Below are 24943 nucleotides of genomic sequence, written 5' to 3'. Positions count from 1 at the left end.
ACTAACCAACTACAAAGAGATGGCAAAAAATATTCAAATGACGTGTAATTTCAGTAACATCCATTCCCTATATTAATGTGAGCTCACAAAACAATGGATCTCATCTCTAACGAATCCCTAATCCTTATCCAAATTTTAATCCTATAAATATCATAGAGAAGATAGTTTCATTAGAATAACATACACAATACAATATCAAATTTTCTTCCACATTTTTATTATACGAACATTTCTTCATAACTTGGTTTTCCTCCATAATCAAATTCAATCACGTACAATGTCTTCTGACCTATCTGGCATTCTCCCTCGTGTTCTAATAGTTTCTAGACGAACCCTTCGCAAGAACAAGTTCGTTGATTTTGTTGGTAAGTTTCATTTCTCATGTATTTGTTTACCATCTTTTATCAATCATTCAATATGAATTTTATAAGGAAATTTTCTTTATATCAAACTCTCAAACTCTTTTTTATCTTGTTATTAACTATTACATGATTATTGTTTTTAGGTGAATATCACCTTGATCTTATAGTCGGTTATGGCGCGGTACCCGTCATAGTTCCACGTGTTTCCGGGGTCCACATGTTGTTAGATAGCTTTGAACCAATCCATGGTGTGCTTCTATGTGAAGGAGAAGACATTGATCCATCATGGTACGAGGAAGACACATCATGTCTTTCTCAAGAGGAATTAGAAGAAATAAGAAGACTACATGTGAGTGACACATCAATTGACAAAGAAAAAGATTCAATTGAATTAGCACTAGCCAAACTTTGTCTTGAAAGAAATATTCCTTACTTGGGAATTTGTAGAGGGTCACAACTCCTAAATGTGGCATGTGGAGGTACTTTATATCAAGATATAGGAAAAGAGCTTTCAAACAAGGGTTTAGAAGAGAGTGAAATGGTGATGCATATTAACTATGATGATTATGATGGTCATAGACATGAGGTAAAAGTTGTTGAAAATACACCTTTGCATCATTGGTTTAAGGATTCTTTGGAAGATGATAAAATGGACATTTTGGTTAATAGCTATCATCATCAAGGTGTTAAGAGACTTGCACAGCGTTTTGTTCCAATGGCTTTTGCTCCTGATGGTTTGATTGAAGGGTTTTATGACCCTGATGCTTATAATCCAGAAGAGGGTAAGTTTATTATGGGATTGCAGTTTCATCCCGAGCGGATGAGGAAAGCTGATTCAGATGAATTTGATTATCCGGGATGCCCCTTTGCTTATCAGGTAATTCGAAACTCAAAATAAACTATCAATTTAGTTTCTGAACTTTCACTATATTAATTTTACTTCGTCTTGCGAGTAAATAAAAATAACAAGTAGCTCGTATCTAACACTTTGTCACACGTTTCTTTATAGTCCTACTGGAACCACAGTCAAAGAACGGGCTTGATGTTTTCACCAAAACATGGAAATTTGCAAAAAATAGTATTGTATTAGAGATTGTGTTTTGATTTGATTTTTTTTGGTAGAGTCTTCTAACATAAACGTATCTGCAAAGTTTAGTAGCATTCTAATATAGCCTTAATTGATTTTTTTTCCTTCACTATAGTACTATTTTCATTTATAGGAGGGACAATGTAGGAGAAATGGTTTAAATTTTGAAAAGAAATTGATGATTTATTCTTTCAAATTATATTTTGATGCCAATACATTATTATTGACTAGTTAAGTAAATTAACATTTCAAAATTCATGAAAAACTGCAGGAATTTGTAAAGGCAGTTGTTGCTTATCAGAAGAGGCTGAATACCTCTGTGCAAAAGCCTCTAAAACTTAATAAGGAAATGGAAAACAAAAGGAAAAGTATAGTGCGTAGTTTCTCACTTGCAAAAGACCTCTACAATCATGGCCTTGGTATGAGCTCCACCAAAGAATCTGAGCTTCAAGAAGGGGCAGAGTTTCTAGAGGTAATGCACTATCACAATATCTCAGTTGTTCAAGTTACTTTTTATGTAGCACCGACAGAATATTTGTCTAGTGTCCGAACGAGTCAGTGTCGAGTCAGTGTCTGGTGTCTGTATTCATAAGTTAATTCATGACGTGCTGCATCATATGAATGCGATAGTCTTTTTTTTGCTTAATTACACTTTTAGTCTCTATAGTTAGAGTTTTGCTATTTTGTCCCCTCTAGATTTTCTGACCGATTTTAGTACCTCCATCGATTATATTTCACATAAATCCTTTAATGTATTGAAATATTTATGTGTATTGAATTTGCAGTCAAATACAGCCTTGAGTGTGCAACAAGAGAAAAGGTTAAAGCAAATGGGTGCAACAGTTAGGAATGCTGGATCATACATAGAGAGACTGAGGCAGAATGAGGAAAGAGAAAAAATGGCAAGAAGCGTGATGGGAAAAATGTCAATGGAACAATTATCAGAACTCTTGTCTTTCTATCACACTATGGGACAGATTTGTTCTGAAGTTTTGGAGAAAAAGATACATGACATTGTCAATGACGTTAGTTTATGATTTTGTGTCCTACCTCTTTGTCTTTTGTTGACCATATGTGTAGTATTTGTACCAAGTTTGATGTGCTACACATGGGCCGGACATGATTCAGTACGTCCACATACTTTGTGTTATTCCTCTTTTTTTTGTCAAGTATTATTCCTTTCTTTATTTGGTAAGAGTGCTCATTTTGGCAACACTTTTTTTTTATTTTATCTCCCACTGGATCCATTTCATAAATCATAGTATATATGTATGTTCTGTCACTTACATTATATGAATGGCTCAAAGAGTGTGATGTGTGAACGAGACTTTGATATTCTTCTAGTAATAGTCCTTGATCCTTATAGCACAATTCATTATGTTTTAAATTGATTACTTAATATTGTGCCCTCTTTCTTGTGACTTGCAACAAAAAATATATCATTGTACAATGTACATAATACTAGTCTAAATGAGATAAATATTTGATCCTTTATTTTTGAAAATATTTGAAACTTTTCAAACTTGATCTCTCCGATAACAATTTCGGTGAATTAATTTGATTTATTCAAAAAAAATATTTGATCCTCTATTTTCGCCTTCATACTACACCAACGAAACTCTTTGAAAATATTTTATCTTGGAATGGTCCAAATAGATTCTTTTATGGAAGGAGATTAATTTGTACATACCGTCGAAGTGTCAGTATATAATTTTTTTTTACACATATATATAATAATATGGTGTCATATGTTTTTAACTAATTAAATGATGTGACAATACATTATTGATTACACGTGGAAAACTTGTGTATATACCAACGTTGTATATAAATTAAACTCTTTTTATATTCATTAATTCATGCGTCAGTACATAATTAATTGTCTATTTTTTTAAGATAAACAAACTTAATGCATTTCATTAATAATCAAGTTTCAATACATGATGAGATGTTATAATGAATACGAAAATTAGCTTCCGACAAAGCCGCCTTAGATAAGCTATGAGCAACTCCGTTTGCTTGTCTCCTAATGAACTTCACATAAGAGTTCATAGGATCGGTGCCTAAAAGGTGTATACATTTACTAATTAACACACTAAATTCCGATACACCAGATTGCGTCCTGTAAATGTTATCCGCTACCGTTTAGGAATCCACCTTGAAATCCATATTCACCAAATGTAGGTCCTTCCCTCATTCCATATGTAATAGCCCGAGAGCCTCCCCGATGTCAACATCAATAGTAGGAGAGAAGCAGTCAGTCCAAGCTAACACAAAAGCCCCATTTGAGTCTCTGCTGCAGATGCCTATATATAAAGTGAATGTACATTGACACATTATATTAATTAAATTATTCGTATGTTAGTATAAAATTACATAAGAGAAATGTTAACGAAGGCTCCCAGAGCACTCATTAAGAATTTTAATTAATAAATTTATACGAAAATTTTAGTATTTAATATATTAAAAATTGAAATGATTGACTTTTTTAATCTATAATTTCTCGAATCAGAATGCTTAAAGATCCTAGGTACATTCATTAACTAAACCCATTATTTTACTATGCATTTTCTATGTTCTCAATTCATGCAATTCTAACTTTTTGTGTAATCCATGCAACTTGAAGTCTAAAGTCTTGTGTCTGTCTCAAATTTCATTTCACGCATGCATGATGTATGGATACCTTTAAAATGTCCACAACACTCTCGTTCCTTGCAAGGAACATGTTACCAACATTTCATCACAAAAATCAAATCTTTAGGCCTTTCTCTTTCTACAGATTAGGACCCAAAAATACAAACAAAGACTTAACTAACGCTCTTAGAATCCTTAAATTAGTTTCCCCCAAAAAAACCGTCACTGATATCGAAAATCGTCGAAGTCATCTTAGGCTAGTTGAAGACATTCTAGAAAACACTACAACAAATCCTCTTGGTAGCAATTTGAAAACTGTTACTGAAACCATTCTTGAATCCTCTGTTCTAGAAATGGAACAAGGATTGGGAATTGATGTGTGTTTTTTGTCTCATGCTTTGAGTTTATGTGGGTCGAAGCGTGATTTTTATGGCGGTATTCAGTATCATTGTTTGGCAATAAGAATTGGGTTTATTGCTAATGTTTATGTTGGAAGCTCTTTGATAAGTTTGTATAGTAGATGTGGTTTGTTGGGTGATGCTTACCGTGTGTTTGATGAAATGTCTGTGAGAAATGTGGTTTCATGGACTGCGATTATTGCTGGGTTTGCGCAGGAATGGCGTGTTGATATGTGTTTGGAGCTTTTTCGTCGGATGAGGGGTTTGGAATTGAAGCCAAATTATTTTACTTATACGAGTCTGCTTAGTGCTTGTATGGGTAGTGGAGCACTTGGACATGGGAGAGGTGTTCATTGTCAGATAATTCAAATGGGTTTTCATTGTTATCTTCATGTTGAAAATGCTCTTATTGCTATGTATTCCAAATGTGGGGTAATTGTTGATGCTTTGTACATATTTGAAAACATGGTGAGTAAGGATGTTGTGACGTGGAATTCTATGATTGTTGGGTATGCGCATCATGGGCTTGCAGAAGAGGCATTTAGTCTCTTTGATGAGATGATAAAACAAGGTGTTAATCCAGATGCTGTGACTTTCCTTGGCATCTTATCCTCGTGTCGGCATGGAGGTCTTGTTAAAGAAGGTCAAGTTTACTTTAGTTCCATGGTTGATCATGGTTTGCAGCCAGAATTAGATCATTATTCTTGTATTGTAGATCTTCTTGGTCGGGCCGGTTTGCTTCTTGAGGCTCTTGATTTCATCCAAAATATGCCTGTTTGTCCTAACGCTGTGATATGGGGTTCCCTACTTTCTTCCTCTAGACTTCATGGAAATGTTTGGATTGGCATCCGAGCAGCCGAGAGCAGGTTATCGTTGGAACCAGGTTGCTCATCGACACTTCTACAGCTGGCAAATCTGTATGCTAGTGTTGGTTGGTGGAATCAAGTTGCAAGAGTGCGACAATTGATGAAAGACAAAGGTCTAAAACCAAATCCTGGTTGCAGTTGGATTGAAGTTAAAAACAAAGTCCATAGATTTGAATCACAAGACAAGTCAAACAGCAGAATGAATGGCATTCTTTTGATAATGGATAGTCTGGTAGACCACATGAGTGGTTTAAGCCTTCAGTTTCAGATTTCTGAGGAGGAAAATATTTGGATTTCACAATGATTTCAATGTCAGCGCTTTCCAGCATTTCAGCATTGACTTACATTTTTGGCAGGGGCAGAAACAGAGAAAAAATGCTTTCTGGTCAGTGAAACATCTTTCGTGGATGACAGGAAATTCTAGAAGCAATGCAAGCAATATGTACTTTGCAAAATTTCTTGAAAGTGTGCTAATGCTCCTTGTCCTTGTTAAGACCATAATTACTGCAGAATAATAGACATCTTTCTGTGGAGTGACTGGGAGAGAAACTTAAAAAAACATGATATGGATTCTGTTCCATTAACTAAGTAAAATCTCTCCCATTTGACTTCTATCTATTCATTCATCCTTAATGACCGACAATTATCATGTTGCCAAAAAACAAAAGGGAAAAGACATCGTCGATACACACTGACATCAACTAGTGTCGCCTTGAGGCTGGCATGAATGGGAATACATTGAATGCCATATACAGGATGAAATAATCCACCTGTAGACTAATTTCACGTTGTTTAAGAAAATTCCAGCTCAGTAAACATCGCTGGAGGTTTGCTTTACAATTTCATCACTGATGGTACTCAAGGTTTGGTTAATCTATAAGTCAAAAGCCTTTCTTCACCGGGTATAGGTAGGTTAGCAGTTCTATACAGTTAAATCATACTGAAATGAGATGTAATTGATTATAATAACTATGTTGCTTATATGGATTTCCCAATAATTTCTGGATTTGACATGTTAAATTTGAACATGTTCTAATCTTTTTTGTTATTACGTTCCTAGTTGTTATCCAGTACCTACCTTTACCCTTCAAGCATTTTTTGTTTGCTCTATTTTTAGAATATCTGAAAGCTTTGTCTTCTATTTATTTATTTGTTTATTTCATTAGTGATTAATTTTTGAATAACAGTAACTGCTCGACAAAGTGAAATTTGTTTTTGCTGATTGACAAAACAGGTATGCATGCAAGGAGAGAGTCTACCCCAAAAGATAGGTAGGTAAACGATCTAAATTTTTACTGTAGGGAGCTACTTTATTTGCTTTATAGATCATTGTACGTTAGTCTTGTGTTAACGATGTATTCGTTGGACTTGGAGCACAGTGGCAAGATTTTGGGAATGTATGATAAAAAATAACGGGGTGGTCATGAGAATAGAGAGGCAAGGTAATTAACAGGCACCATCATGAAAACGAAGGCGGCAATAAAATAAGCAAGTGCACTCATGGGATATTAAAAATACAACGGAAGACTAGATTACTGGCACACAATTAACAATGTCCAATTAGCTATCTGGATGTAGTGATTTAGTTTGTTTAAGATTAAATCAGTGGCAGGCAATAGAAAGTCTAGTTTTAGTTTTATTTAATTGGCCATGCAAACAAACTCAGCTTCTGTCTACTGACTTTTTCTTGTCCTAGCTAGGTCCAAGCCTAAAGTTGTGCAGCAAGTTGTTGGAGTATGTTAGTTAATTATAAATTGGTAGTTGGGACATAAATATACTTTCAGTTTTTCAGGAGACTTTCAACTGCTTCATACTTATGATCATTCATTCTTGAGTATGGACTTAATTCTCTATATTCTTAAATACCCTCTACCTCAATCATATTTTAGTTTGTGTTAGACCCTCTGGATTCTTTTGTTGATTAAGTTTTGTGCACGAATGACTGAGATAAAAAAAACAACATATTTTGTTTTGGAGTGTGGAAAACACATTGTGTTGACTGAGCGGAACACAAACTCAAGAGCGGAAGTGTCAATTTTTTCTAAAAAGAGTTGGTGATACCAATTGCTATACATTATGTGTCACATTCTTTAACTCTTGAGTGCTGTGGTTGATTAGTAGATAATTGTTACAATTCTTGCTTTTGGTTTTCTTTGAATTTCAGGCTGCACAGATAAAGGTTATAGGCCTTAGGAATGCTTGAATGATTAATTTTTTAGAAAGCACTTACACATACATGACAGGGACACCAAATACAACACGAACACCAACAATTGGACAATGTTGATGTCCAAATATATTAATTAAGAAGATTAAATATGAGAATCGTGGATAAATATCTAAATTGTGAATCAAGATGACCAACAAGACTTAATGAAGACAAAGAACATAATAGATGAAATAGGAGATTGAAAAGGGAAACCAGGAAAGAAAGAAGAAGATCTGTGTATGCTGGAAGATGAGCATACATGTGAGAACTTATCAGTTGTCCACTAATTAAAATAGTACATAGTTGTGTTCAATGAGTGTCAGATGTGTGTTAAGATGAAGAATTGTTTTTAGACACTTGAGGTGTTTGACACATGTCGTACAAATGTCAGTATCTGACATGTATCACACACACAGGATAGCAGTCTAGCATAGGTTGGCGGTTCACCGCTGGACGGCCATGTTGAGGTCCATAGGTTGGCGGTCTAGCATCCGGGATATTATGAGTTATGCTTTTATTCCGTTTATCAAAGCTAGTCAAATATATTTCTAGACAGTTCCAAAATCTTGACAGAATATCTTGATGAACGGCATAGAGAGGATTAGCAGATGCTTGACTACCAGTGACCGTGCATGAATTCAAAAGAAGCTTAGCCCTGGTGTTTTCACTTTTCAGTAACTGAATTGATTACCTGATTTGGTTTTGTTCTTAATATTCTTTTGACAAGACTCCTCTAAAATGAGCAATTTACTTTAGAGAGTAAAGTGGGTAATCTTAACCATTGAGCACATGCATAACAAATCATTGGTGATTACAATATGAAACATTGATTTCCTAACTTTACTAAAAACTCACTTTAGAGGAGCCAAATCCATTTTTTCTTTCATATAAACGAACATTGTATTCCTTTTGTTCTTAATTTTTATTTTACTTGTGAGTTCACTAATTAGTTGATTTTGTAAATTGGTACTTGACTCTTGATCACTGAAAACTATATTAGGTATTTACCATTTTATTGTTTACTATGATCTGATACACTTGTTGTGGTCCCATCATATATTTAGATTCACACACATATGACACTTCCTCAATTATCGGTAAACCTCAACAAGATACCACAACATGCATGTTGAGACTCGTGAGATAATTTTAAGGGTTAATAGTGTTTTTCACCTCTGTAATATATGTCATTTTTGGTTTTCGCTCTTATAAAATTTTCGGTTTGATTTGCACCCTCGTAATTTTTTTTTTCTTTTCCAGAAAACACCCCTAATAGGCCATTTTCAAATATTTTTTTTTCAAGAAATTTTGGTTTTTGAATGACCTATTAAGGGTGTTTTTCGGAAAATAAATTTTTTACGAGGGTGCAAATCAAATCGAAAATTTTATAGAGGTGAAAACCAAAAATGACATCTATTACAGGGATGAAAAGCACTATTAACCCTAATTTAAAATGTCAAATCCCCTAAATAGACCTCTAGCATCTTCCCTATTTGCTTTTGAGAGATTTTAGTCATTTTTACAGTAGCCTGCCCTCACAATTATAAAGGCATAACCTTGTAACAATTGAGTTTGAGTGGTGTTTCCTTACTTGTAGTGTGCCCAAAAGGAGAAGAGTATTACTTTTTCCATCCTATAGGATTCTCACGCGCCCTCCATTTTTTTTCAAAAATGCCCTTGAGGTTTCCGGCTTTCATAATCCGGAATCATGTTTACTATTTCGGATTTTATAATCCGGACAATTCTTATGTATAATCAACCATCAGAATCTCTCATATTTCAGCAGTTTTGAGTTTTGCTTTTAAAAACAACAAAAAAACTAAGTAAAAAATGCTAAAAACCTGTCAAATAAAATCATAAATATATAAAATTACCACCAAAACATTCTAAAAATCATATAAAACTAGTGCAAATTTTTTCAGATTTTTCTGAGAATATGAATAATTAAAAAAAATGAAAAATGGGTCTAAATAATGGAATTTTGGATTTTGAGGGGTGGAGTCCCATAAGAAGTTCCTTCTAAGGGAGTCATGGTCCTTGAATTTTTTCTGATTTTTTGCGGAAGTTTCAGAGCAATCCGATCAAGTAGTCCGAAACCCGATTTTTGACTAAGAACATGTAACAATGACCCAAAACAAAAGGATAAGAGTTAGGAAGATTAATATTGTCCCTAAAATAGCTATACATGTTAAAAATATGTTTAGGATTTATGCTGATCCAGTTCAGATTATATAATCCGAACTATTTTACCTTAAAAAAGGGTGTTTGGGGGGTTTCCGGATTATGTAATCCGGAAACATCATGTAACACACCCTATTTTTTGAAGTTTCCAAATTACAAGATCCAGAAAAATCCGTAACTCCATTTTTCACCCTATAACAAACGAAAACACCATTCCAGATTATGAAATCCGGAAACCTCAAGGGCAGTGGCAGATCTTGAGTTAATTTGTTGGGGATGCCAAACTTTTATGGAATATATATTAACTGGTTTCAAGTATTATTAATAATTAATAGCTGACCAAGTGGTATAAAATGTTTTAAAAGAGCAAGGAAGTGGGTTTGAATCCCCTCGAAATGTTTTATTTTTTAAATACAATATGCAATAATAGAAGATTAAACAAGTAAAAAACAAATGGTAGAGTGTTGAACCGGTGACCAAGAGCAATTCATGGTACCCTTTCCACTGTAGAATCATGTCTCCTGCCCCCAAATAAATCCGCTCCTACTTAAGGGTATTTTTGAAAAAAAACACATGGTGCGCGAGAATCCTATAGGATGGGAAAAGTAATACTCAATGGATAATAGGATGTCTAACGGATCTTCAGGCCCACAAGTTATAAGTTGGTCCGGAACAAAACAACCTCAGATGTAAAGAACTGCACACATCGGAGAGATTGACATTGATCAGAGGGCTACTATTCAAACTCCTCACATTTTGTAAAACAATACACGATTCTGAAAGTGTACTTTCAGACAACATAATTTGTTCATAAGTATACTTATAGAGTGGAGAAAGTTTCTCCCTATTGATCCTTGTCCTTTCTACACTCTTGAGATTAAAGATTTGTTTTGGTAATTAGTTGTCATTAATAGCTTGGAAAGAAAGGGTTGCTTTCCACATATAAAGGGGGCAACTCCCACACTAAAAAAATTAATTATCTATGGAAACTAGCTGATGTTATTCTAATTAATTAAATACTCTGCATAAGTCAACCACATCACCGAATATTTTCTACAGGTCACAATCACCGTGAATTTTCTTAAATGCATGTTGTTTACATTTTGTATTAGATCCTTCATTTGAGTCTTATACTTGCATATACAACGTTGTTGTTGCAGGAATTTTAGTTCTATGCTCTCTCAGAATGCCTTCCTTGTTTATTATCCTCCATTTTCTTCAGTTCATAATCCTTTTGAAACTGATTCAGATACCTTTATGTTTGAGCACAAATGAAGGTTGTGAGAATCTGTTTAATTGTGGAAATATAAAACAAATTGGTTTTCCTTTCTGGGGAGAGGATCGACCAAAAGAGTGTGGCCACCCTTTGTTGAATCTCAATTGCACAAACAATACCAGCTACATAACAATCAATGAAGTCAAGTATAATGTTTTAGAAGCCAAACCTGATGAACATACTTTGAGAATCACCAAAGAGGACTATTTGCAAGGACTATGTCCAACAAAACTTGTCAACACAACATTAGACCCCGACCTCTTTGTTTATGGTCCTGACTACAATAATCTTACACTCTTCTATGGTTGTCCACCTTCAATTACTTTCCCTTTGAACGGGCGCTTTCTATGTCCTTCAAATGGATATTCTGATGAATTTGTTTATACTTGGTTTGGGTATAATCTTGATCCTCAAGCTTTTTCATGCCGAGAAAGTATGGTTGTTCCAGTCTTGAATTCGTTGATTGCTGTTGGTGATTTGACTAGAATACGAAGTGCAATCGGAGGTGAATTTGTGGTGAGATGGATAGCTGGTATTCAAGATTGTGAGAAGTGTCAAAAATCAGGTGGATTTTGTGGTTATAACTGGACTTCAAGGCAAACAACCTGTTACTGTGGAGACCAACCTTGTTCTAATGAACCTCCACAATCTCAAGAATCTCCATCTTCAGGTATGTCTAAAGATTTTTGCTAAATGCTATTTGCATTTTCTGTTCTCTATAAAATGATTATCTACATGAACAATTAATTAACTTGCATTACATTATAGAGTAAGAAAAGTGTCTGATTAAAGATCGAATGGCTCATATTTCAACTGCATAATTAGAGTAAGAAAAGATGATTGAAATTTGTGCCATTTGATCTTGATCGGATGCTCTGCAATGTGCGACAGTATGCCGGACTTCCCAACTGATGGAAATCCTGATCCTTTTATTTAGTCCTTATTCGTAAACAGTAACTATTATTATTTAGTGACAAATCCACTTGTTTTGTTTATTGAGATTGACTTAATGCCAACCTAAAGTTGTTTATCAGTTGGGTAATTCAAAGTACAACTTAATGTTATCCCTTTAGATTTTGGCTTTTGTGTAGCTTTGAAACTATAGGCATTCTCCTTTTGTTTCAATGACATCAGGAGGAGTTTAGTAGTTGAGTTAGTCAAAAGATCTGAACACAGTTAGGCTGTATATGTTTAGAAATTTTTAGAGAAAATGAAATTATGCTGAGATATAATTGCGAGGAAATAGATGGAATAGAAAATATTTGTTTTTTCACACTTGCCCTCCCAAGCATGAGATGAGAAATGAAGGCATTCCACAATTGTCTTGTAGAACCTCATTTTTCTATCAAACATGAGAAATGAATGGTATATGTGCCCGTTAATTACGTGGTTGAAAATTCTATTTCTTATGGGGTAACCTATTTCCTCAAAATTTTGAAAGTGTCATTGATGTTAAAGTGATAAAATGCGTACATCATTTATGAAAAAAGTCATCTTGACTAATTATAATGCTTGCGAAGTCTTAAATTGTATGAAAGAAACCTAATTAGTTAGCTTCTTAGTCTTCTTTTTTTAATAACATATTCAATTTTCATCCATTTCTAATGATCCCATACTCTATGTATTACTATATGATTTTTGGTCCTTTCTGGATATTATTCATTTTTAATTTATGGATGTGTGAGTGATTGTGCATCAATTTAAGTTGGATATTAGAAGTAGAAATTCACAGTCCTTTTTTGTTGTAACGTACGAGACAATGACATGATCGTGTCAATCTGATAAAAATAAGAGAAAATAAATATAGGTGTTTCACAACTCAAATCATACTTCGTACTTTTTTCTCTTGTTTTTGTCAAACCAACATCAATCAAGTCACTGTCTCAGTCGTGAGAAGGTGTGAGAATGGAAAGGGTTATGAGTTTCTACTGCGGTGTCATCCATCTATATTGATGTTTTGAACAATTTTTCAAGGTGGTCCATAGAATAGAACTTTTATATATTGAATAATTTTTCTGGTCAAATGCATACATGGTCACACTCTATATAAAAGATCTCATTCTCTAGATGCTAGACTTGAATTTACTCTGCCCTCCTTTCACGGCATGAATCCAAAGTATTACTTTGAATACATGTTTCATTAATTACTGCTAGATTTTTAGTTGCAGTCAATAAAATTGAAAATTTGTGTTTTGTTGTTTTTCCTGAAAATATATTTCCTTTTCATGGTTAAAGAAAGTATGTAGTCAATAAGATTAGTTTGCTTGCATATCTATTTTGGATTAAATATATTTGTGTGCTTTTCCTTCTTTTATTTAACTATCAAATGGGGTTCCATATTATGATCTCATCAAATTTGAATTCGTCTCATACTGCTATTTTGCTTGAAGTAGTCCTAGCTCTTGCTGTATTGTCTTAGTGGCCATCCTCGCAATTTACATTTTGTTGAAAATTAGCTCTTCCTGTCAATTGAAAAATACTAGAAAATAGTTGGTGTTGTCCTTTAACTTTTTTTTCTCCACATTTAGTGAATGAAAAATAAATAAGTGATGATTTATTGTTTTTTTGTTTCAGATTGAAATTTAGGAATTAATCACATTTTGTGTTTATATGGAGTTTTAGGGTAGACCACCTACATGGACTAGATTTTAAGGAGGGTGTATTGGATTATAATTTTAAAGGACAATTTTTGTTTAAAAAAGACTTTGCAGATGACTTTAATGATTTTAAAAGACTATTAAGGATTTCAATGAATTTAATTCATAAGATTTTAAAGGATTTGAAATGATTTTATGGGGGAAGAGAGAGTAAGAGAGAAGGGAGGAGAGAGAAGAAGAGATAGTAAAATCTTAAAAGAAAAAAACAATCCTAAGAAATATCATGTTTTCATGCCAAAATTTAACTAGAAAATCCATCAAAATCTGATTTATTAAACAATCCTTCGAAATTTGAATGATTTTGAATACCACTAGACTTTTTTTAAGTGATTAAGAGTCTTGATAGAATACCACACAAGTTTTTTTAAATGACAAAGAATTTTGATTGAATAACACAAGACTTTTTTTAAATTGAAAAGAGTCTTGATTGAATACCACATGACTTTTTCATGATAAAAAAGTCTTTTAAAATCTCTTAGAATCATGATTCAATACACCCTCCTAAAATGAGAAGTGATATTTTGTCACAAAATTGACATAAATAAATTAGACGGATAATCCAGTTCAAATATGTAATTAACACAATTCAGTAGATGATTAATGAATATAATAAGGTGTTACAATTTATTAACTATCAACTCAATACAATTAGCCATAATTTTGAACTCATTAATCATAAATTTTATGTATATTTAAAAAAATATCATGTATATATATTTAAAAGAAAAATATCATGCATATTTGAACATAATTTGAATGATTAGTATATGTGTGCGTGCAACACAAGAAAATAATTGTTAATGACGTTTAAAATTGTGGTTAATTATGTTGAATGTATGATTAATGAGTTGCAACGCTTTATTATATTTATGGCTAAATTACCTTTTTGGTTCTCTAACTATTTAATTGGTATCGGATTGGTCCTCTAACTAAAAATTGATTTATTTCGGTCCTTTAAATTTCTCATCGTTACTACATTTAGTCCTTTCTATTAGTTTTATTCAAATAAACGTTATGGTTTGTGTCATGTGGATCCTCTAACTTTATTTATTAGTATCATTTTGGTCATATGCCTTGTTAAGGTATTATGATTAAATAGTGACTGATATTATTGGTAACTGTTATGGTTCATATGTATGTGTGAAATAGGAGGTCAGGTATCCACGTAACACAAACCCTAACGTTTATATGAATAAAACTAACAGAAATGACTAAATGTAGTAACGGTGAGAAACTTAGTGGTTCGAAATAAATCAATTTTTAGTTAGAGGACCAATCTGATACCAATTAAATAGTTAGAGGACTAAAAAGGTAATTAAACTTATATTTATCAACTAAGTTTTTTTTTTCTTCCCAAAAACTCTTTTTTACTTTTTAAAAACTTGAAAATTAAAAACTTTTTTGCTAAACTATTTTTTAAAATTACAGTTTTGGAAACTGTTTTAAATTTTTTAATTTTAAAGACTAAAACTAAAACATATAAAAGGATAACTATTATGAGAAAATAACTTATATATATATATATTTTAAAAACTGAAAACAAAAGCTATTTCAAACATATAATAAGACTTCTCCATCAAGTATCAACTCTATCAGCTCTGTTTTTTTCTTTTTTTTTTTTACTTTCTTTTTTCTTCGTTTTGTTTTGAATAGTTTTCAGACTCAAGAGATTTGGCAATTAGGATTCATAACTTTTACCTTTGTGTAATTGGCCACATCATTGCTTTTGGGGCAAAAAATCTAAGTTGAACCAAAATTGGAACAAATGTGATACTCAAGGAAAAGTTCAATTATAAAAGGGGTATTTTTTCGTGAACGTCATAAAATAGGGCGATTAAATGTACAATCAATTCTATTTTATAAAATGAGAGAACCCATTGATTTATAAGTTTGCTTTTTTATGGGAGGTTTCTAAGGTGAAACTCTTAAGAATGTTTCATGGTTGAGAGTCGGCATCCTCCCTCACCGACTTATTTTCCAATGTTATCCTTGCACTTCAGTTCCTACATTTATTGTTATTTTATTTCCATTGTACACGTTTATTTTATGAAATGAAAATATACAATAGAGAGATATTTTTTTCCCAAAAATCATGTGAAGTTTCGGAATTACATTTGTCTGCGCACCTTTTCACACTTGTCTTTTTTTAACAATTGTCTGTATTTGATTTTTCTTTTTGTCTTGTATTTGATTTGATAAGTAGGAATCTAACAAAACTATATGTTATTACATAAAATATGAAGCACTCAAATAAAATAAATCCACCCAAGTACAACTATATTTAGTTTAATCCTGATTATGTTATATATATATATAAAGACTTGATAAGATAATAGAGCAAGTAAACACGTATTCCATGCCCTTAATCAATTTATTTATGAAGAGACTAATATAAAGGTGGTCAACAAATGACTACTACTTCCTTTCTGGAAGCATGGAACTTTGAAATATATATAATAGTGGTCTAGTGGTGCGTATACAACATTACATTATACGACTACGGTTAGCTGAGGTAATTAATTCTGCATTTGCCGTTACCCTCAAGCTTCCTAGAAACATCAACAAATAAACAAAAAAATCTCATAGAAATTTAAAATTTCCACCCATTGAAAGTGAAACACGACTAAGTTATTATTGAATATAATCAACTACGCGTAGTTTTGTTTATTTCAGACATTGATTTATATCCCTTTTAGTGCTATTCCTCTTTCCAACTAAACCTATTCTAACTTTCTTTCTTCGGCTGCAAGAATGAAACCTCTTCTTCATCCATCTTCTTTTCTCTTTTTCTCCGTGATGCTTTTGATGATCTTCATCATCAATATTCCAACGTGTATGTGCAATGATTACACAGACTGCAACGAAGCTTTTGAATGCGGAAGTAGCAGCATCACAAACCTCAAGTATCCATTCTGGGGAAATAACAGAGAAGAGCGTTGTGGTAGTGTTTCTGATCCTAATATGGAGCTTACATGCGAAGAAAGTGTTCCAAAGATAACCATCAATGACGTCAAATACCGTATTCTTGAATGGGACAATACAACACAGAAACTCACAGTCGCTAGAGACGATTACTGGGGTGGTATTTGTACTGTGAGTGTGAGTGTGAGTGACAAGCCTAATAACAGCACATTTGAGAGCGCTGACCAGTTTCAACCTTATGGTAGTGTTTCTTCTCAACTAAATCTGTTATACAATTGTGATACAACTGTATTGAATGTGGTTTATAGTGCCAACTGCGGAGGTAATATTGAAGTTGTGTACACCCTTTCGGATCCTCGTTCGCTCTCACTCACATGCAATCTGAGTGTTATTATTGCGATTCCAATTTCGGTAACAAGAATTACAAATCTTGATGATATAAACGAAGCATTACAAGGCGGTTTTGATTTGAGGTGGATGGGAAATTATGCAGATTGCCAGAGGTGTGTTGATTCTGGTGGTGCGTGTGGCAACAATGGAACTGAATTCAGATGTTTCTGCAATGATGGAGCTTATACAGATATATGTGGTTCACGGAAGGCCCCAACCTCAAGTATGTAGTTCACTTTCTTATACAATTAACTCCTAAGTTAGTTTCTACAACTAGTTATAGTAATAATAGAGTAATTTAGAGATCATCCTGATCCAATAAGTGTTTCAACTTTTTTACAATCAGATTTTACCAGGTAGATTTTTTTCTTCTGAGGAAAATTTTATCAGTAGATGTTTCTTAAGATATCTATTCTATAAAATTATGATGAAAACAAATACTATAAAATCAAGGGAATGTTATATTGGTTTGGGGGGTTAAGGAGTAAAGTGACAAAAAAATTGAATGAAGGTTCATTCTTTACTATCAATAGATAACAATTACTACTAAAATTAACTTTTGGTACAATCACTAAAAAATATTAACTTTTGCTGTCAAAAAACAACTTTTCATAGGCTTAAAATATAGATAATTCTTATAATTTATAATATAATTAAAAAAATTAGATTAAAAGACTCTAAGTATGGTAATTTTCATCTTACTGATTCTTCACCATGGCCCCTGAAGAAGAATGTGTCGGAGATTGCTTGTTACCTTCAGAACTAAGTTGCTTGACTTTTTCGGTTACGTACAATTTCTCCTCTTGACCATTTCCTACATGATTTTCACCAAACTATTACGTTGTCACATCTTTGAAAATCCTAGAGTTTTAATTGGTCCAACTCTAGCAATATTCTTTAATTTGGATTATTATGTGGCCTAATTTTGGCACCATCCATATGATATGACCGTGTCAAAGAGTCTCCTTTGCTGAATTAAAATCGTTGGCAACCTCCACACAGTCATAATTGGACGTATCAATCGTGATCTGAATGATTCGATAGTGCTGACAAGATATCATACGATTTTAGATAGATTTGTGATACCATTTTAGAACTTTGGGTTGAGTTTAACTCAATCTTAATGAAGATTGTCCTCACTTATAAACACATTTTCATGCCATATCTTATTAAACTTGGGACTTTTATCAATGTTTTGATACTTATTACATTTTTTTATAGGGATTACTTTTTACTTTTATTTTTTTATTATTGGTTAAAAGTTGAAACGTGTCACTGTCCCACCACTTTTGACTTTTGATTAATTCATGAATCACATAAGTATTTGGTAGGCTTGAGTAGTTTAGAGTAGTTAGACATAGTAATTTGAAAACTGATTTATTGTTTGACTCCAAGCATCAATTCTTACAGTTTCTCTCATTTCTACTAGTGTTAGGTAAAGTAATACTAATTTCCAACAGAAAATACAAATATTATTAGTACTATAGGTGACCTAAATTTTCATTTGCATCAATTCAATACTACTAGTATACTTTAAAACTCATCAAACTCACATCAACTTGGCAAAATCCTATTTCAGTGTCCAAATCCTTTGTTTCTCCACAAATCCATTTTTACTAAAGATGCAACTTCTTCATCCAAGCATCTTCTCATTCTTGATCACAACCATAATCCTAATCAAAATCCCAACATCATCTTGTGCTGATAATTTGCAGCAGTACAATAAATGCAGTTCTTTATTTGACTGTGCAAACCTAAAAAACTTGAGGTATCCTTTCTGGGGATCAAGTAGACCACAATATTGTGGCCACCCTTCTTTTGAGCTACAATGCAAAGATGAATTAGCAAGCATTACCATTATGTCACAAAATTATAAAATTCTTGAAGTCAGTGATTCAGATCATAGACTCAAAGTTGTTAGAACTGATTATTGGAACAATGTTTGTCCCACCAGCCTTAAAAACACAACATTAGATTGCACTTTCTTCGATTATGGTTCGGATTCTCATAATTTGACACTCTACTATGATTGTCCTCACACCCCATTTCTTATGCCAGATAGCTTTTCCCCGCAGTTTAACTGTAGTATAAATGGAACTCAAATGGTTAATTATTTTATGTTGGAGAGCGTTGCTGATAATGCCGAGAGTTTGGATTCGTTTAGTGAGACACTGAGAACATGCAAATCTAGAGTGGTTGTTCCATTTTTGGAGTCAGAGGCTGAAAGGGTCGCAACAAATTCAAGTGTGGAAAATTTGAAGGATGTTATTGATAATGGTTTTGGGGTGGAGTGGAATGCAAATAATAGTTTGTGCCATGAGTGTCAAAGTTCTGGTGGACACTGTGGTTATGAGTCAAGTTCAAGGGAATTCACTTGCTTTTGCAAGGATGGATCCTTTCCACATTCATGTAGCTCAGGTGAACACCATTGTAGGTTCCACTGTTGTGTCATGTTTTTGCATTCAATAATGTCTTTTCATCTTGGAAGCTCGTCAAGCTCTTAGATTTTCTAATTATAATCCTAATAAGGACTTGTTTTCATTTAGATTCTTTTCGTTTTTTCATCAAATATCTGCAAATAATTCCTCCTTTCTGACTTTGGATTTGCATGTCCCCTTCAAAATGCAGAATTTATTGCATTAGTAGATGTGAGTCTCTTGATGATCTTGTTAAAGACTTCTGAAAGGAATTCTATTTTTGGTCTTGTAGGTGTCTCTACGATTTTGATAGTCTTTGACACCTTGATTAAGTTGTTGGTCTTAACTCTTAATAACCTCTTTTTTATCACAAGATATTTTGATAGCATTGGGTTTCTTTTTGCCTTTGTAGCTTTATTCGTTTGGTGAAAATTAAAATGATTTTTATAGAGTAAACTAATTATGTTGATTTGTCCATCTTGAACCTATTTTTCCAAAGGTGGATATTTGGCCACTTCAATTAGTTTAGTATATAGTTATGTATTTTATAAGAAAACCCACACAAACTAGGGCAGTAAGGAAATCAAGTTTATCATCAAAACTCTTGGAGTGTGTTTGGATAAGGTAATTTGAAAATTTAAGAATTTAAAATTCTAGACAATTTACCTCAAAGTATTTGAATTCCCTCATAACATTACATTTCCTCAACATTACATTACATTCCCCATTCAAACAATGGAATTCACCTCAAAGTATTTGAATTCCCTCATAACATTACATTCCCTCAAAACATTCCCCCATCCAAACACACTCTTAGAATTTGGGTTGGATTTAACTCAACTTTACAAAACTAGTTTGTGAGGTGAGAGATCTTCCACTCATAAACATATCATTAGGCCGTATTTCATCTCACACACCTAAGACTGGATATTTGTAGCGTGACTTGCGTAGCTTGATAGTGGATGGGAAAATAGATCTTGGATAGACTTTGATACCATCTTAAAATTTGCTTTAGAACTAATTTAACCCTACAAAACTAACTTTTAAGTTGAGAGATGACTCTCATTTATAAACACAAACCATTTCTTATGCTCTCAACAAAGTCCTCCTGCAAAGAAAGGGTAGAGTCTCAAGGTATAAAAATTCTTGCATAAACATTACTAGGCATGAAAGTTCATTATCTTTTTAGCAAATGTAAGAGACAATTTGAATTGGATGAAAATTTTGACAGATGAATAAATTGGAAGATACAACCATACTGGATTTTTTTTCCATTTCTGCTACTCTATTTATTTTTTTTCTTTCTGAAAATGAAACTTTAGAATTGATGACATATATATTAATTCTCCAAATATTCAATCTCTAAAACTAAACTCAATTGCCACTGTCATTGAACATGTTCCACTATTCCTGTCAAATGATGTCACTACATGTATCTGTTCAATTTAACTAATATAACCAAGTCCAACTAACCCCTCTTCCCTTTCTCTCCAGAAAAATACAAATAAAAAATCAAGCAGACACTTCCACCATCTGAACCTGCAAAAACTTCCAAACCATGTGTTCTATATTGACCAATACCTTTCAACCATATAGTTCTAGATTTTGAACAGCCTCCATTCAACCAAATAAGAAACTGTTGCTTGACCATAAAATACTATACCTTTCAATTCCACATACTATATTACTATACCACCAGCCAATTGTTTTAAAATAATACAAACAGGACAAAAAATGAATAGAAAAAGGCTCACTTGGCTGCTAAATAATGCTTAAAAAATCTCAGTTTATAGATTATATATTGTTCACATGACATCAAAGTCCAAGTCAACAAAACTCATCTTCATGTTTTCTGTTCTTTATTTTTTTTCTTCAGTCCAAACTATTAGATAATTATTATCTCATTATAATACTAACCCAACAAGTAACAAAACAACTCTTCTATGCTTGCAAATTTCAACAAAACCAAATTAAGGAAACAAAATTATGTTGTCCTTGTCCCTCTCTTCTCCCATCATCACCTTCATCATCTTCTTCATCTTCTATCTCCGTCATACGACATCTTTACCCTCTCATGCATCACTCTCTAGCTGCAACAACACCACCTTCAACTGTGGCCACATAACCAAACTTTCCTACCCTTTCACCGGTGGCGACCGTCCTTCCTACTGTGGGCCACCACAGTTTCACCTGAACTGCAAAAACAATGTTCCAGAGTTGAACATTTCCTCAGTTAGTTACCGAGTTCTTCAAGTCAACTCGGTAACTCATTCTCTCACCTTAGCAAGATTAGACCTTTGGAATGAAACATGCACCCATCATTATGTTAACTCAACTTTTGGTGGAACTAGCTTTAGCAACGGTTTGGGAAACAGTAAAATTACTTTGTTTTATGGGTGCCAACCCACTTCATTATTCACCGAAAAGCCACATAATTTGTTTTACTGTGATAGTAATGGATATAAGAACAATTCATATACTTTGATTGGTCCATTTCCTTTAGACCCAGTTCTTAAGTTTGTTCAATGTGATTATGGTGTTGGGGTGCCAATTCTTGAAGAGCAAGCTAATAGGTTTGCTGGTAATCGTTCTTTGCTTAGGGAGGTTTTGATGGAAGGGTTTAATGTGAATTATAACAACCCTTTTGAGAATGATTGTCTTGAGTGTATTAGTTCTGGTGGCCAACAATGTGGGTTTGATTCTGATGAAAACGAACATATTTGTATTTGTGGTAATGGGTTGTGTCCTTCAGGTATTTTAGCTTTTCTTTTGGTTAACTATTGTGTTTGGTGTTTGTTGATGATTCTTATTTCATGTAGAACTAATGACTTTAAGCATGATTTAAATTGTGGTTGTAGCTGTGATTGCATTGCGATTTTTATATGGCAAAAATTGCAGATAAATATACCTTAAGCAACCACTCATGGTGTCGGTGCTGAGACCTCTAAAATCTTTATCTTGTAGTATACTGCAATTTAAAACCAGAATATTAACGATGATTAATTGGAATAACAAAAACTTAAGATGTTTTATTGTTATTGGAACAACAGAACATGAGACTTGCCCGCTAATTTTTTTCCATCCCTTTTCTATCCATGTCATATTCTTTGTTCTGACATCATTTTTTTATGTTGCAGGTAATAGCTCTACCAATGGCGGTCTAATAGGTAATTTCCATTTTGCTAATAGATGGGTTGAATTTAGATCTTAGAAGTAAAATTTTACTAATGTCTAGCATTATCTTCAGGTGGCGTAGTTGGAGGAGTTGCAGCTCTTTGCCTTCTTGGCTTTGTTGCATGCTTTGTGGTGCGGCGAAGGAGGAAAAATGCCAAGAAACCAATAAGCAATGACCTGTACATGCCTCCTTCAAGCACTACCTCAGGCACAAACACCGGCACTCTAACCTCCACCACTAATTCGTCTCAGAGTATTCCTTCTTACCCCTCTTCCAAAACCAGCACAATGCCAAAGAGTTTCTACTTTGGTGTCCAGGTATTTACCTATGAAGAACTAGAAGAAGCTACTAACAATTTCCACACTTCTAAAGAACTTGGAGAGGGAGGTTTCGGCACTGTTTACAAAGGTAATTAACAATATAATTTCCACTTTCCAATATACATTTTCTCACAGAATTGATTTCCCTTAGTTTTCTAGTTTTCTTATAAACTATATATCCTCTGATTGTTGATCAGGTGATCTCAAAGATGGACGCGTGGTTGCAGTTAAACGCCATTACGAAAGCAATTTTAAACGTGTGGCGCAATTCATGAATGAAGTTGAGATTCTAGCACGCTTAAGGCATAAGAACCTGGTGACACTCTATGGATGCACCTCCAAACATAGCAGAGAGCTTCTCCTTGTTTATGAATACATATCAAATGGAACAGTAGCTGATCATCTTCATGGGGACCGATCAAGCTCCTGTTTGCTTCCTTGGTCTGTAAGATTGGACATTGCATTAGAAACAGCTGAGGCACTAGCCTATCTCCATGCATCGGATGTCATGCACCGTGATGTTAAATCGAATAACATTCTCCTAGACGAAAAATTCCATGTTAAGGTTGCTGATTTCGGTCTTTCAAGGTTGTTTCCGAACGATGTCACACATGTATCAACAGCTCCACAAGGAACACCTGGTTATGTTGATCCTGAGTACTATCAGTGTTACCAACTCACAGACAAAAGTGATGTTTATAGCTTCGGCGTAGTCTTGGTCGAGCTTATATCATCATTACAAGCCGTGGATATTACCAGGCATCGCAACGATGTGAACTTAGCTAACATGGCCGTCAATAAAATTCAGAGCCAAGAATTGTATGATTTGGTTGATCCTAATCTTGGATATGAAAAGGACAATTCTGTGAAGAGGATGACAACAGCAGTGGCTGAATTGGCATTTAGGTGTTTGCAGCAACAAAGAGACCTGCGACCTTCAATGGATGAGATTGTGGAGGTATTGCGAGCAATCAAGAGTGATGAACCTGAAACACAGGAATCAAAAGTATTGGATGTTGTTGTCAGAACAGATGAGCTTGTACTTCTGAAGAAGGGTCCTTACCCAACTTCACCAGATTCTGTTGCTGAAAAATGGGTTAGCGGCTCTTCTACATCTACTTCTTCATAGGTTCTAAGATTTCATTTTTCTTTTGGCGAGGACTTAGATTTTAGATGGTAAAATGTAAAACTACTCTACTGGTTTCAATGAGCTAGTTCAGAAGTCATTTTGGCCTTCAAATATCTTTTCTTCTAAAAGCTTATGTGTTTTTACAGTATTATTTTTTGCATGTATGATAATAGTATTACTATTAGTAGCTGTCTCAGAGTTAGAAATAATATAAACTTTCAGTGTAAATATTCCAATATTTTAGTTTGTTTGATGTATTTGAAATATATATACATAGTAATTTAATTGTTACTTTTTTGTTATGTGTATAACATATACATAAGTTAGGATTTAAATGAAAGGACTATAGGAAAATAATAAATTGAGTGAGTACATACAGCTGCTGAATTTTCATTATCTTATTTCAGAATAGGGGAATGCTAAGATGAAGAGGTTAACCACACAAGTGAATGGCCAGAGTTGTTGTTCAGGATTCAGATATACTTTGGCGGGTGAATTTTGTAAGATACTGTAAATGATACATATCCACATACATCAAGTGGTGAATATTTAGGCCATGTTATTCAGCAGTTGTACTAATTATTACTAAACAACACAGAGGCTCTTTGCTGATCATAATTAGTTGAAATAGTTGTTAATATGATTATATAATTTTGTTAGTAGAAAGAATGATTATATAAATCTGTTAGTTGAAATAGCTGTTAATATGATTATTCAGCTCATGTTTGAGGAATGCTAACGACACTTGCTTTTGAACACTATCTTTAATACTTACTCTCTTATTGGTTTAAATCATCGTAGGTCAACACTTTATAAATAGAACCCAAACAAAATAAGAACACTATATATACATTTTGTCTACTAATATCCAAACTATCAACCTAACCCAATGAAGAGATGCTTCTAAAATGTCAAACCCC

At 33.5% G+C, this 24943-nt stretch overlaps 2 protein-coding genes across 3 annotated transcripts; both read left to right on the top strand.

Moving 5' to 3' along the window:
• Nucleotides 1-24325, top strand: LOC11435688 (uncharacterized). The gene is made up of 13 exons (XM_039827989.1): nt 1-365; nt 506-1239; nt 1721-1921; nt 2235-2484; nt 4288-5579; nt 5704-5812; nt 10850-11683; nt 16525-17205; nt 18480-19400; nt 21375-22151; nt 22537-22566; nt 22647-22982; nt 23092-24325. The coding sequence occupies exons 1-13, from the start codon at nt 278-280 to the stop codon at nt 24021-24023; spliced, it is 7185 nt and encodes a 2394-aa protein (XP_039683923.1). The 5' UTR covers nt 1-277; the 3' UTR covers nt 24024-24325.
• LOC11435689 (pentatricopeptide repeat-containing protein At2g37320-like) lies at nt 3999-8444 on the top strand. 2 transcript variants are annotated; one of them, XM_039828219.1, is made up of 3 exons: nt 3999-6255; nt 6582-6618; nt 6727-8443. In XM_039828219.1, exon 1 carries the CDS (start codon nt 4125-4127, stop codon nt 5649-5651), a length of 1527 nt encoding a protein of 508 aa, XP_039684153.1. In that variant the 5' UTR covers nt 3999-4124; the 3' UTR covers nt 5652-6255; nt 6582-6618; nt 6727-8443. The 2 variants fall into 2 exon arrangements, with proteins under 2 accessions (XP_039684153.1, XP_024627078.2); XM_024771310.2 differs by having other exon boundaries at nt 6582-8444.
• Nucleotides 24326-24943: the final 618 nt, after the last annotated feature.

This window comes from Medicago truncatula, chromosome 7 (assembly GCF_003473485.1).
Source record: "Medicago truncatula cultivar Jemalong A17 chromosome 7, MtrunA17r5.0-ANR, whole genome shotgun sequence".
Lineage (NCBI taxonomy): Eukaryota > Viridiplantae > Streptophyta > Magnoliopsida > Fabales > Fabaceae > Medicago > Medicago truncatula.
Note: the sequence above shows the minus strand (reverse complement) of the source record. Positions and strands in the feature narration are given on the sequence as shown.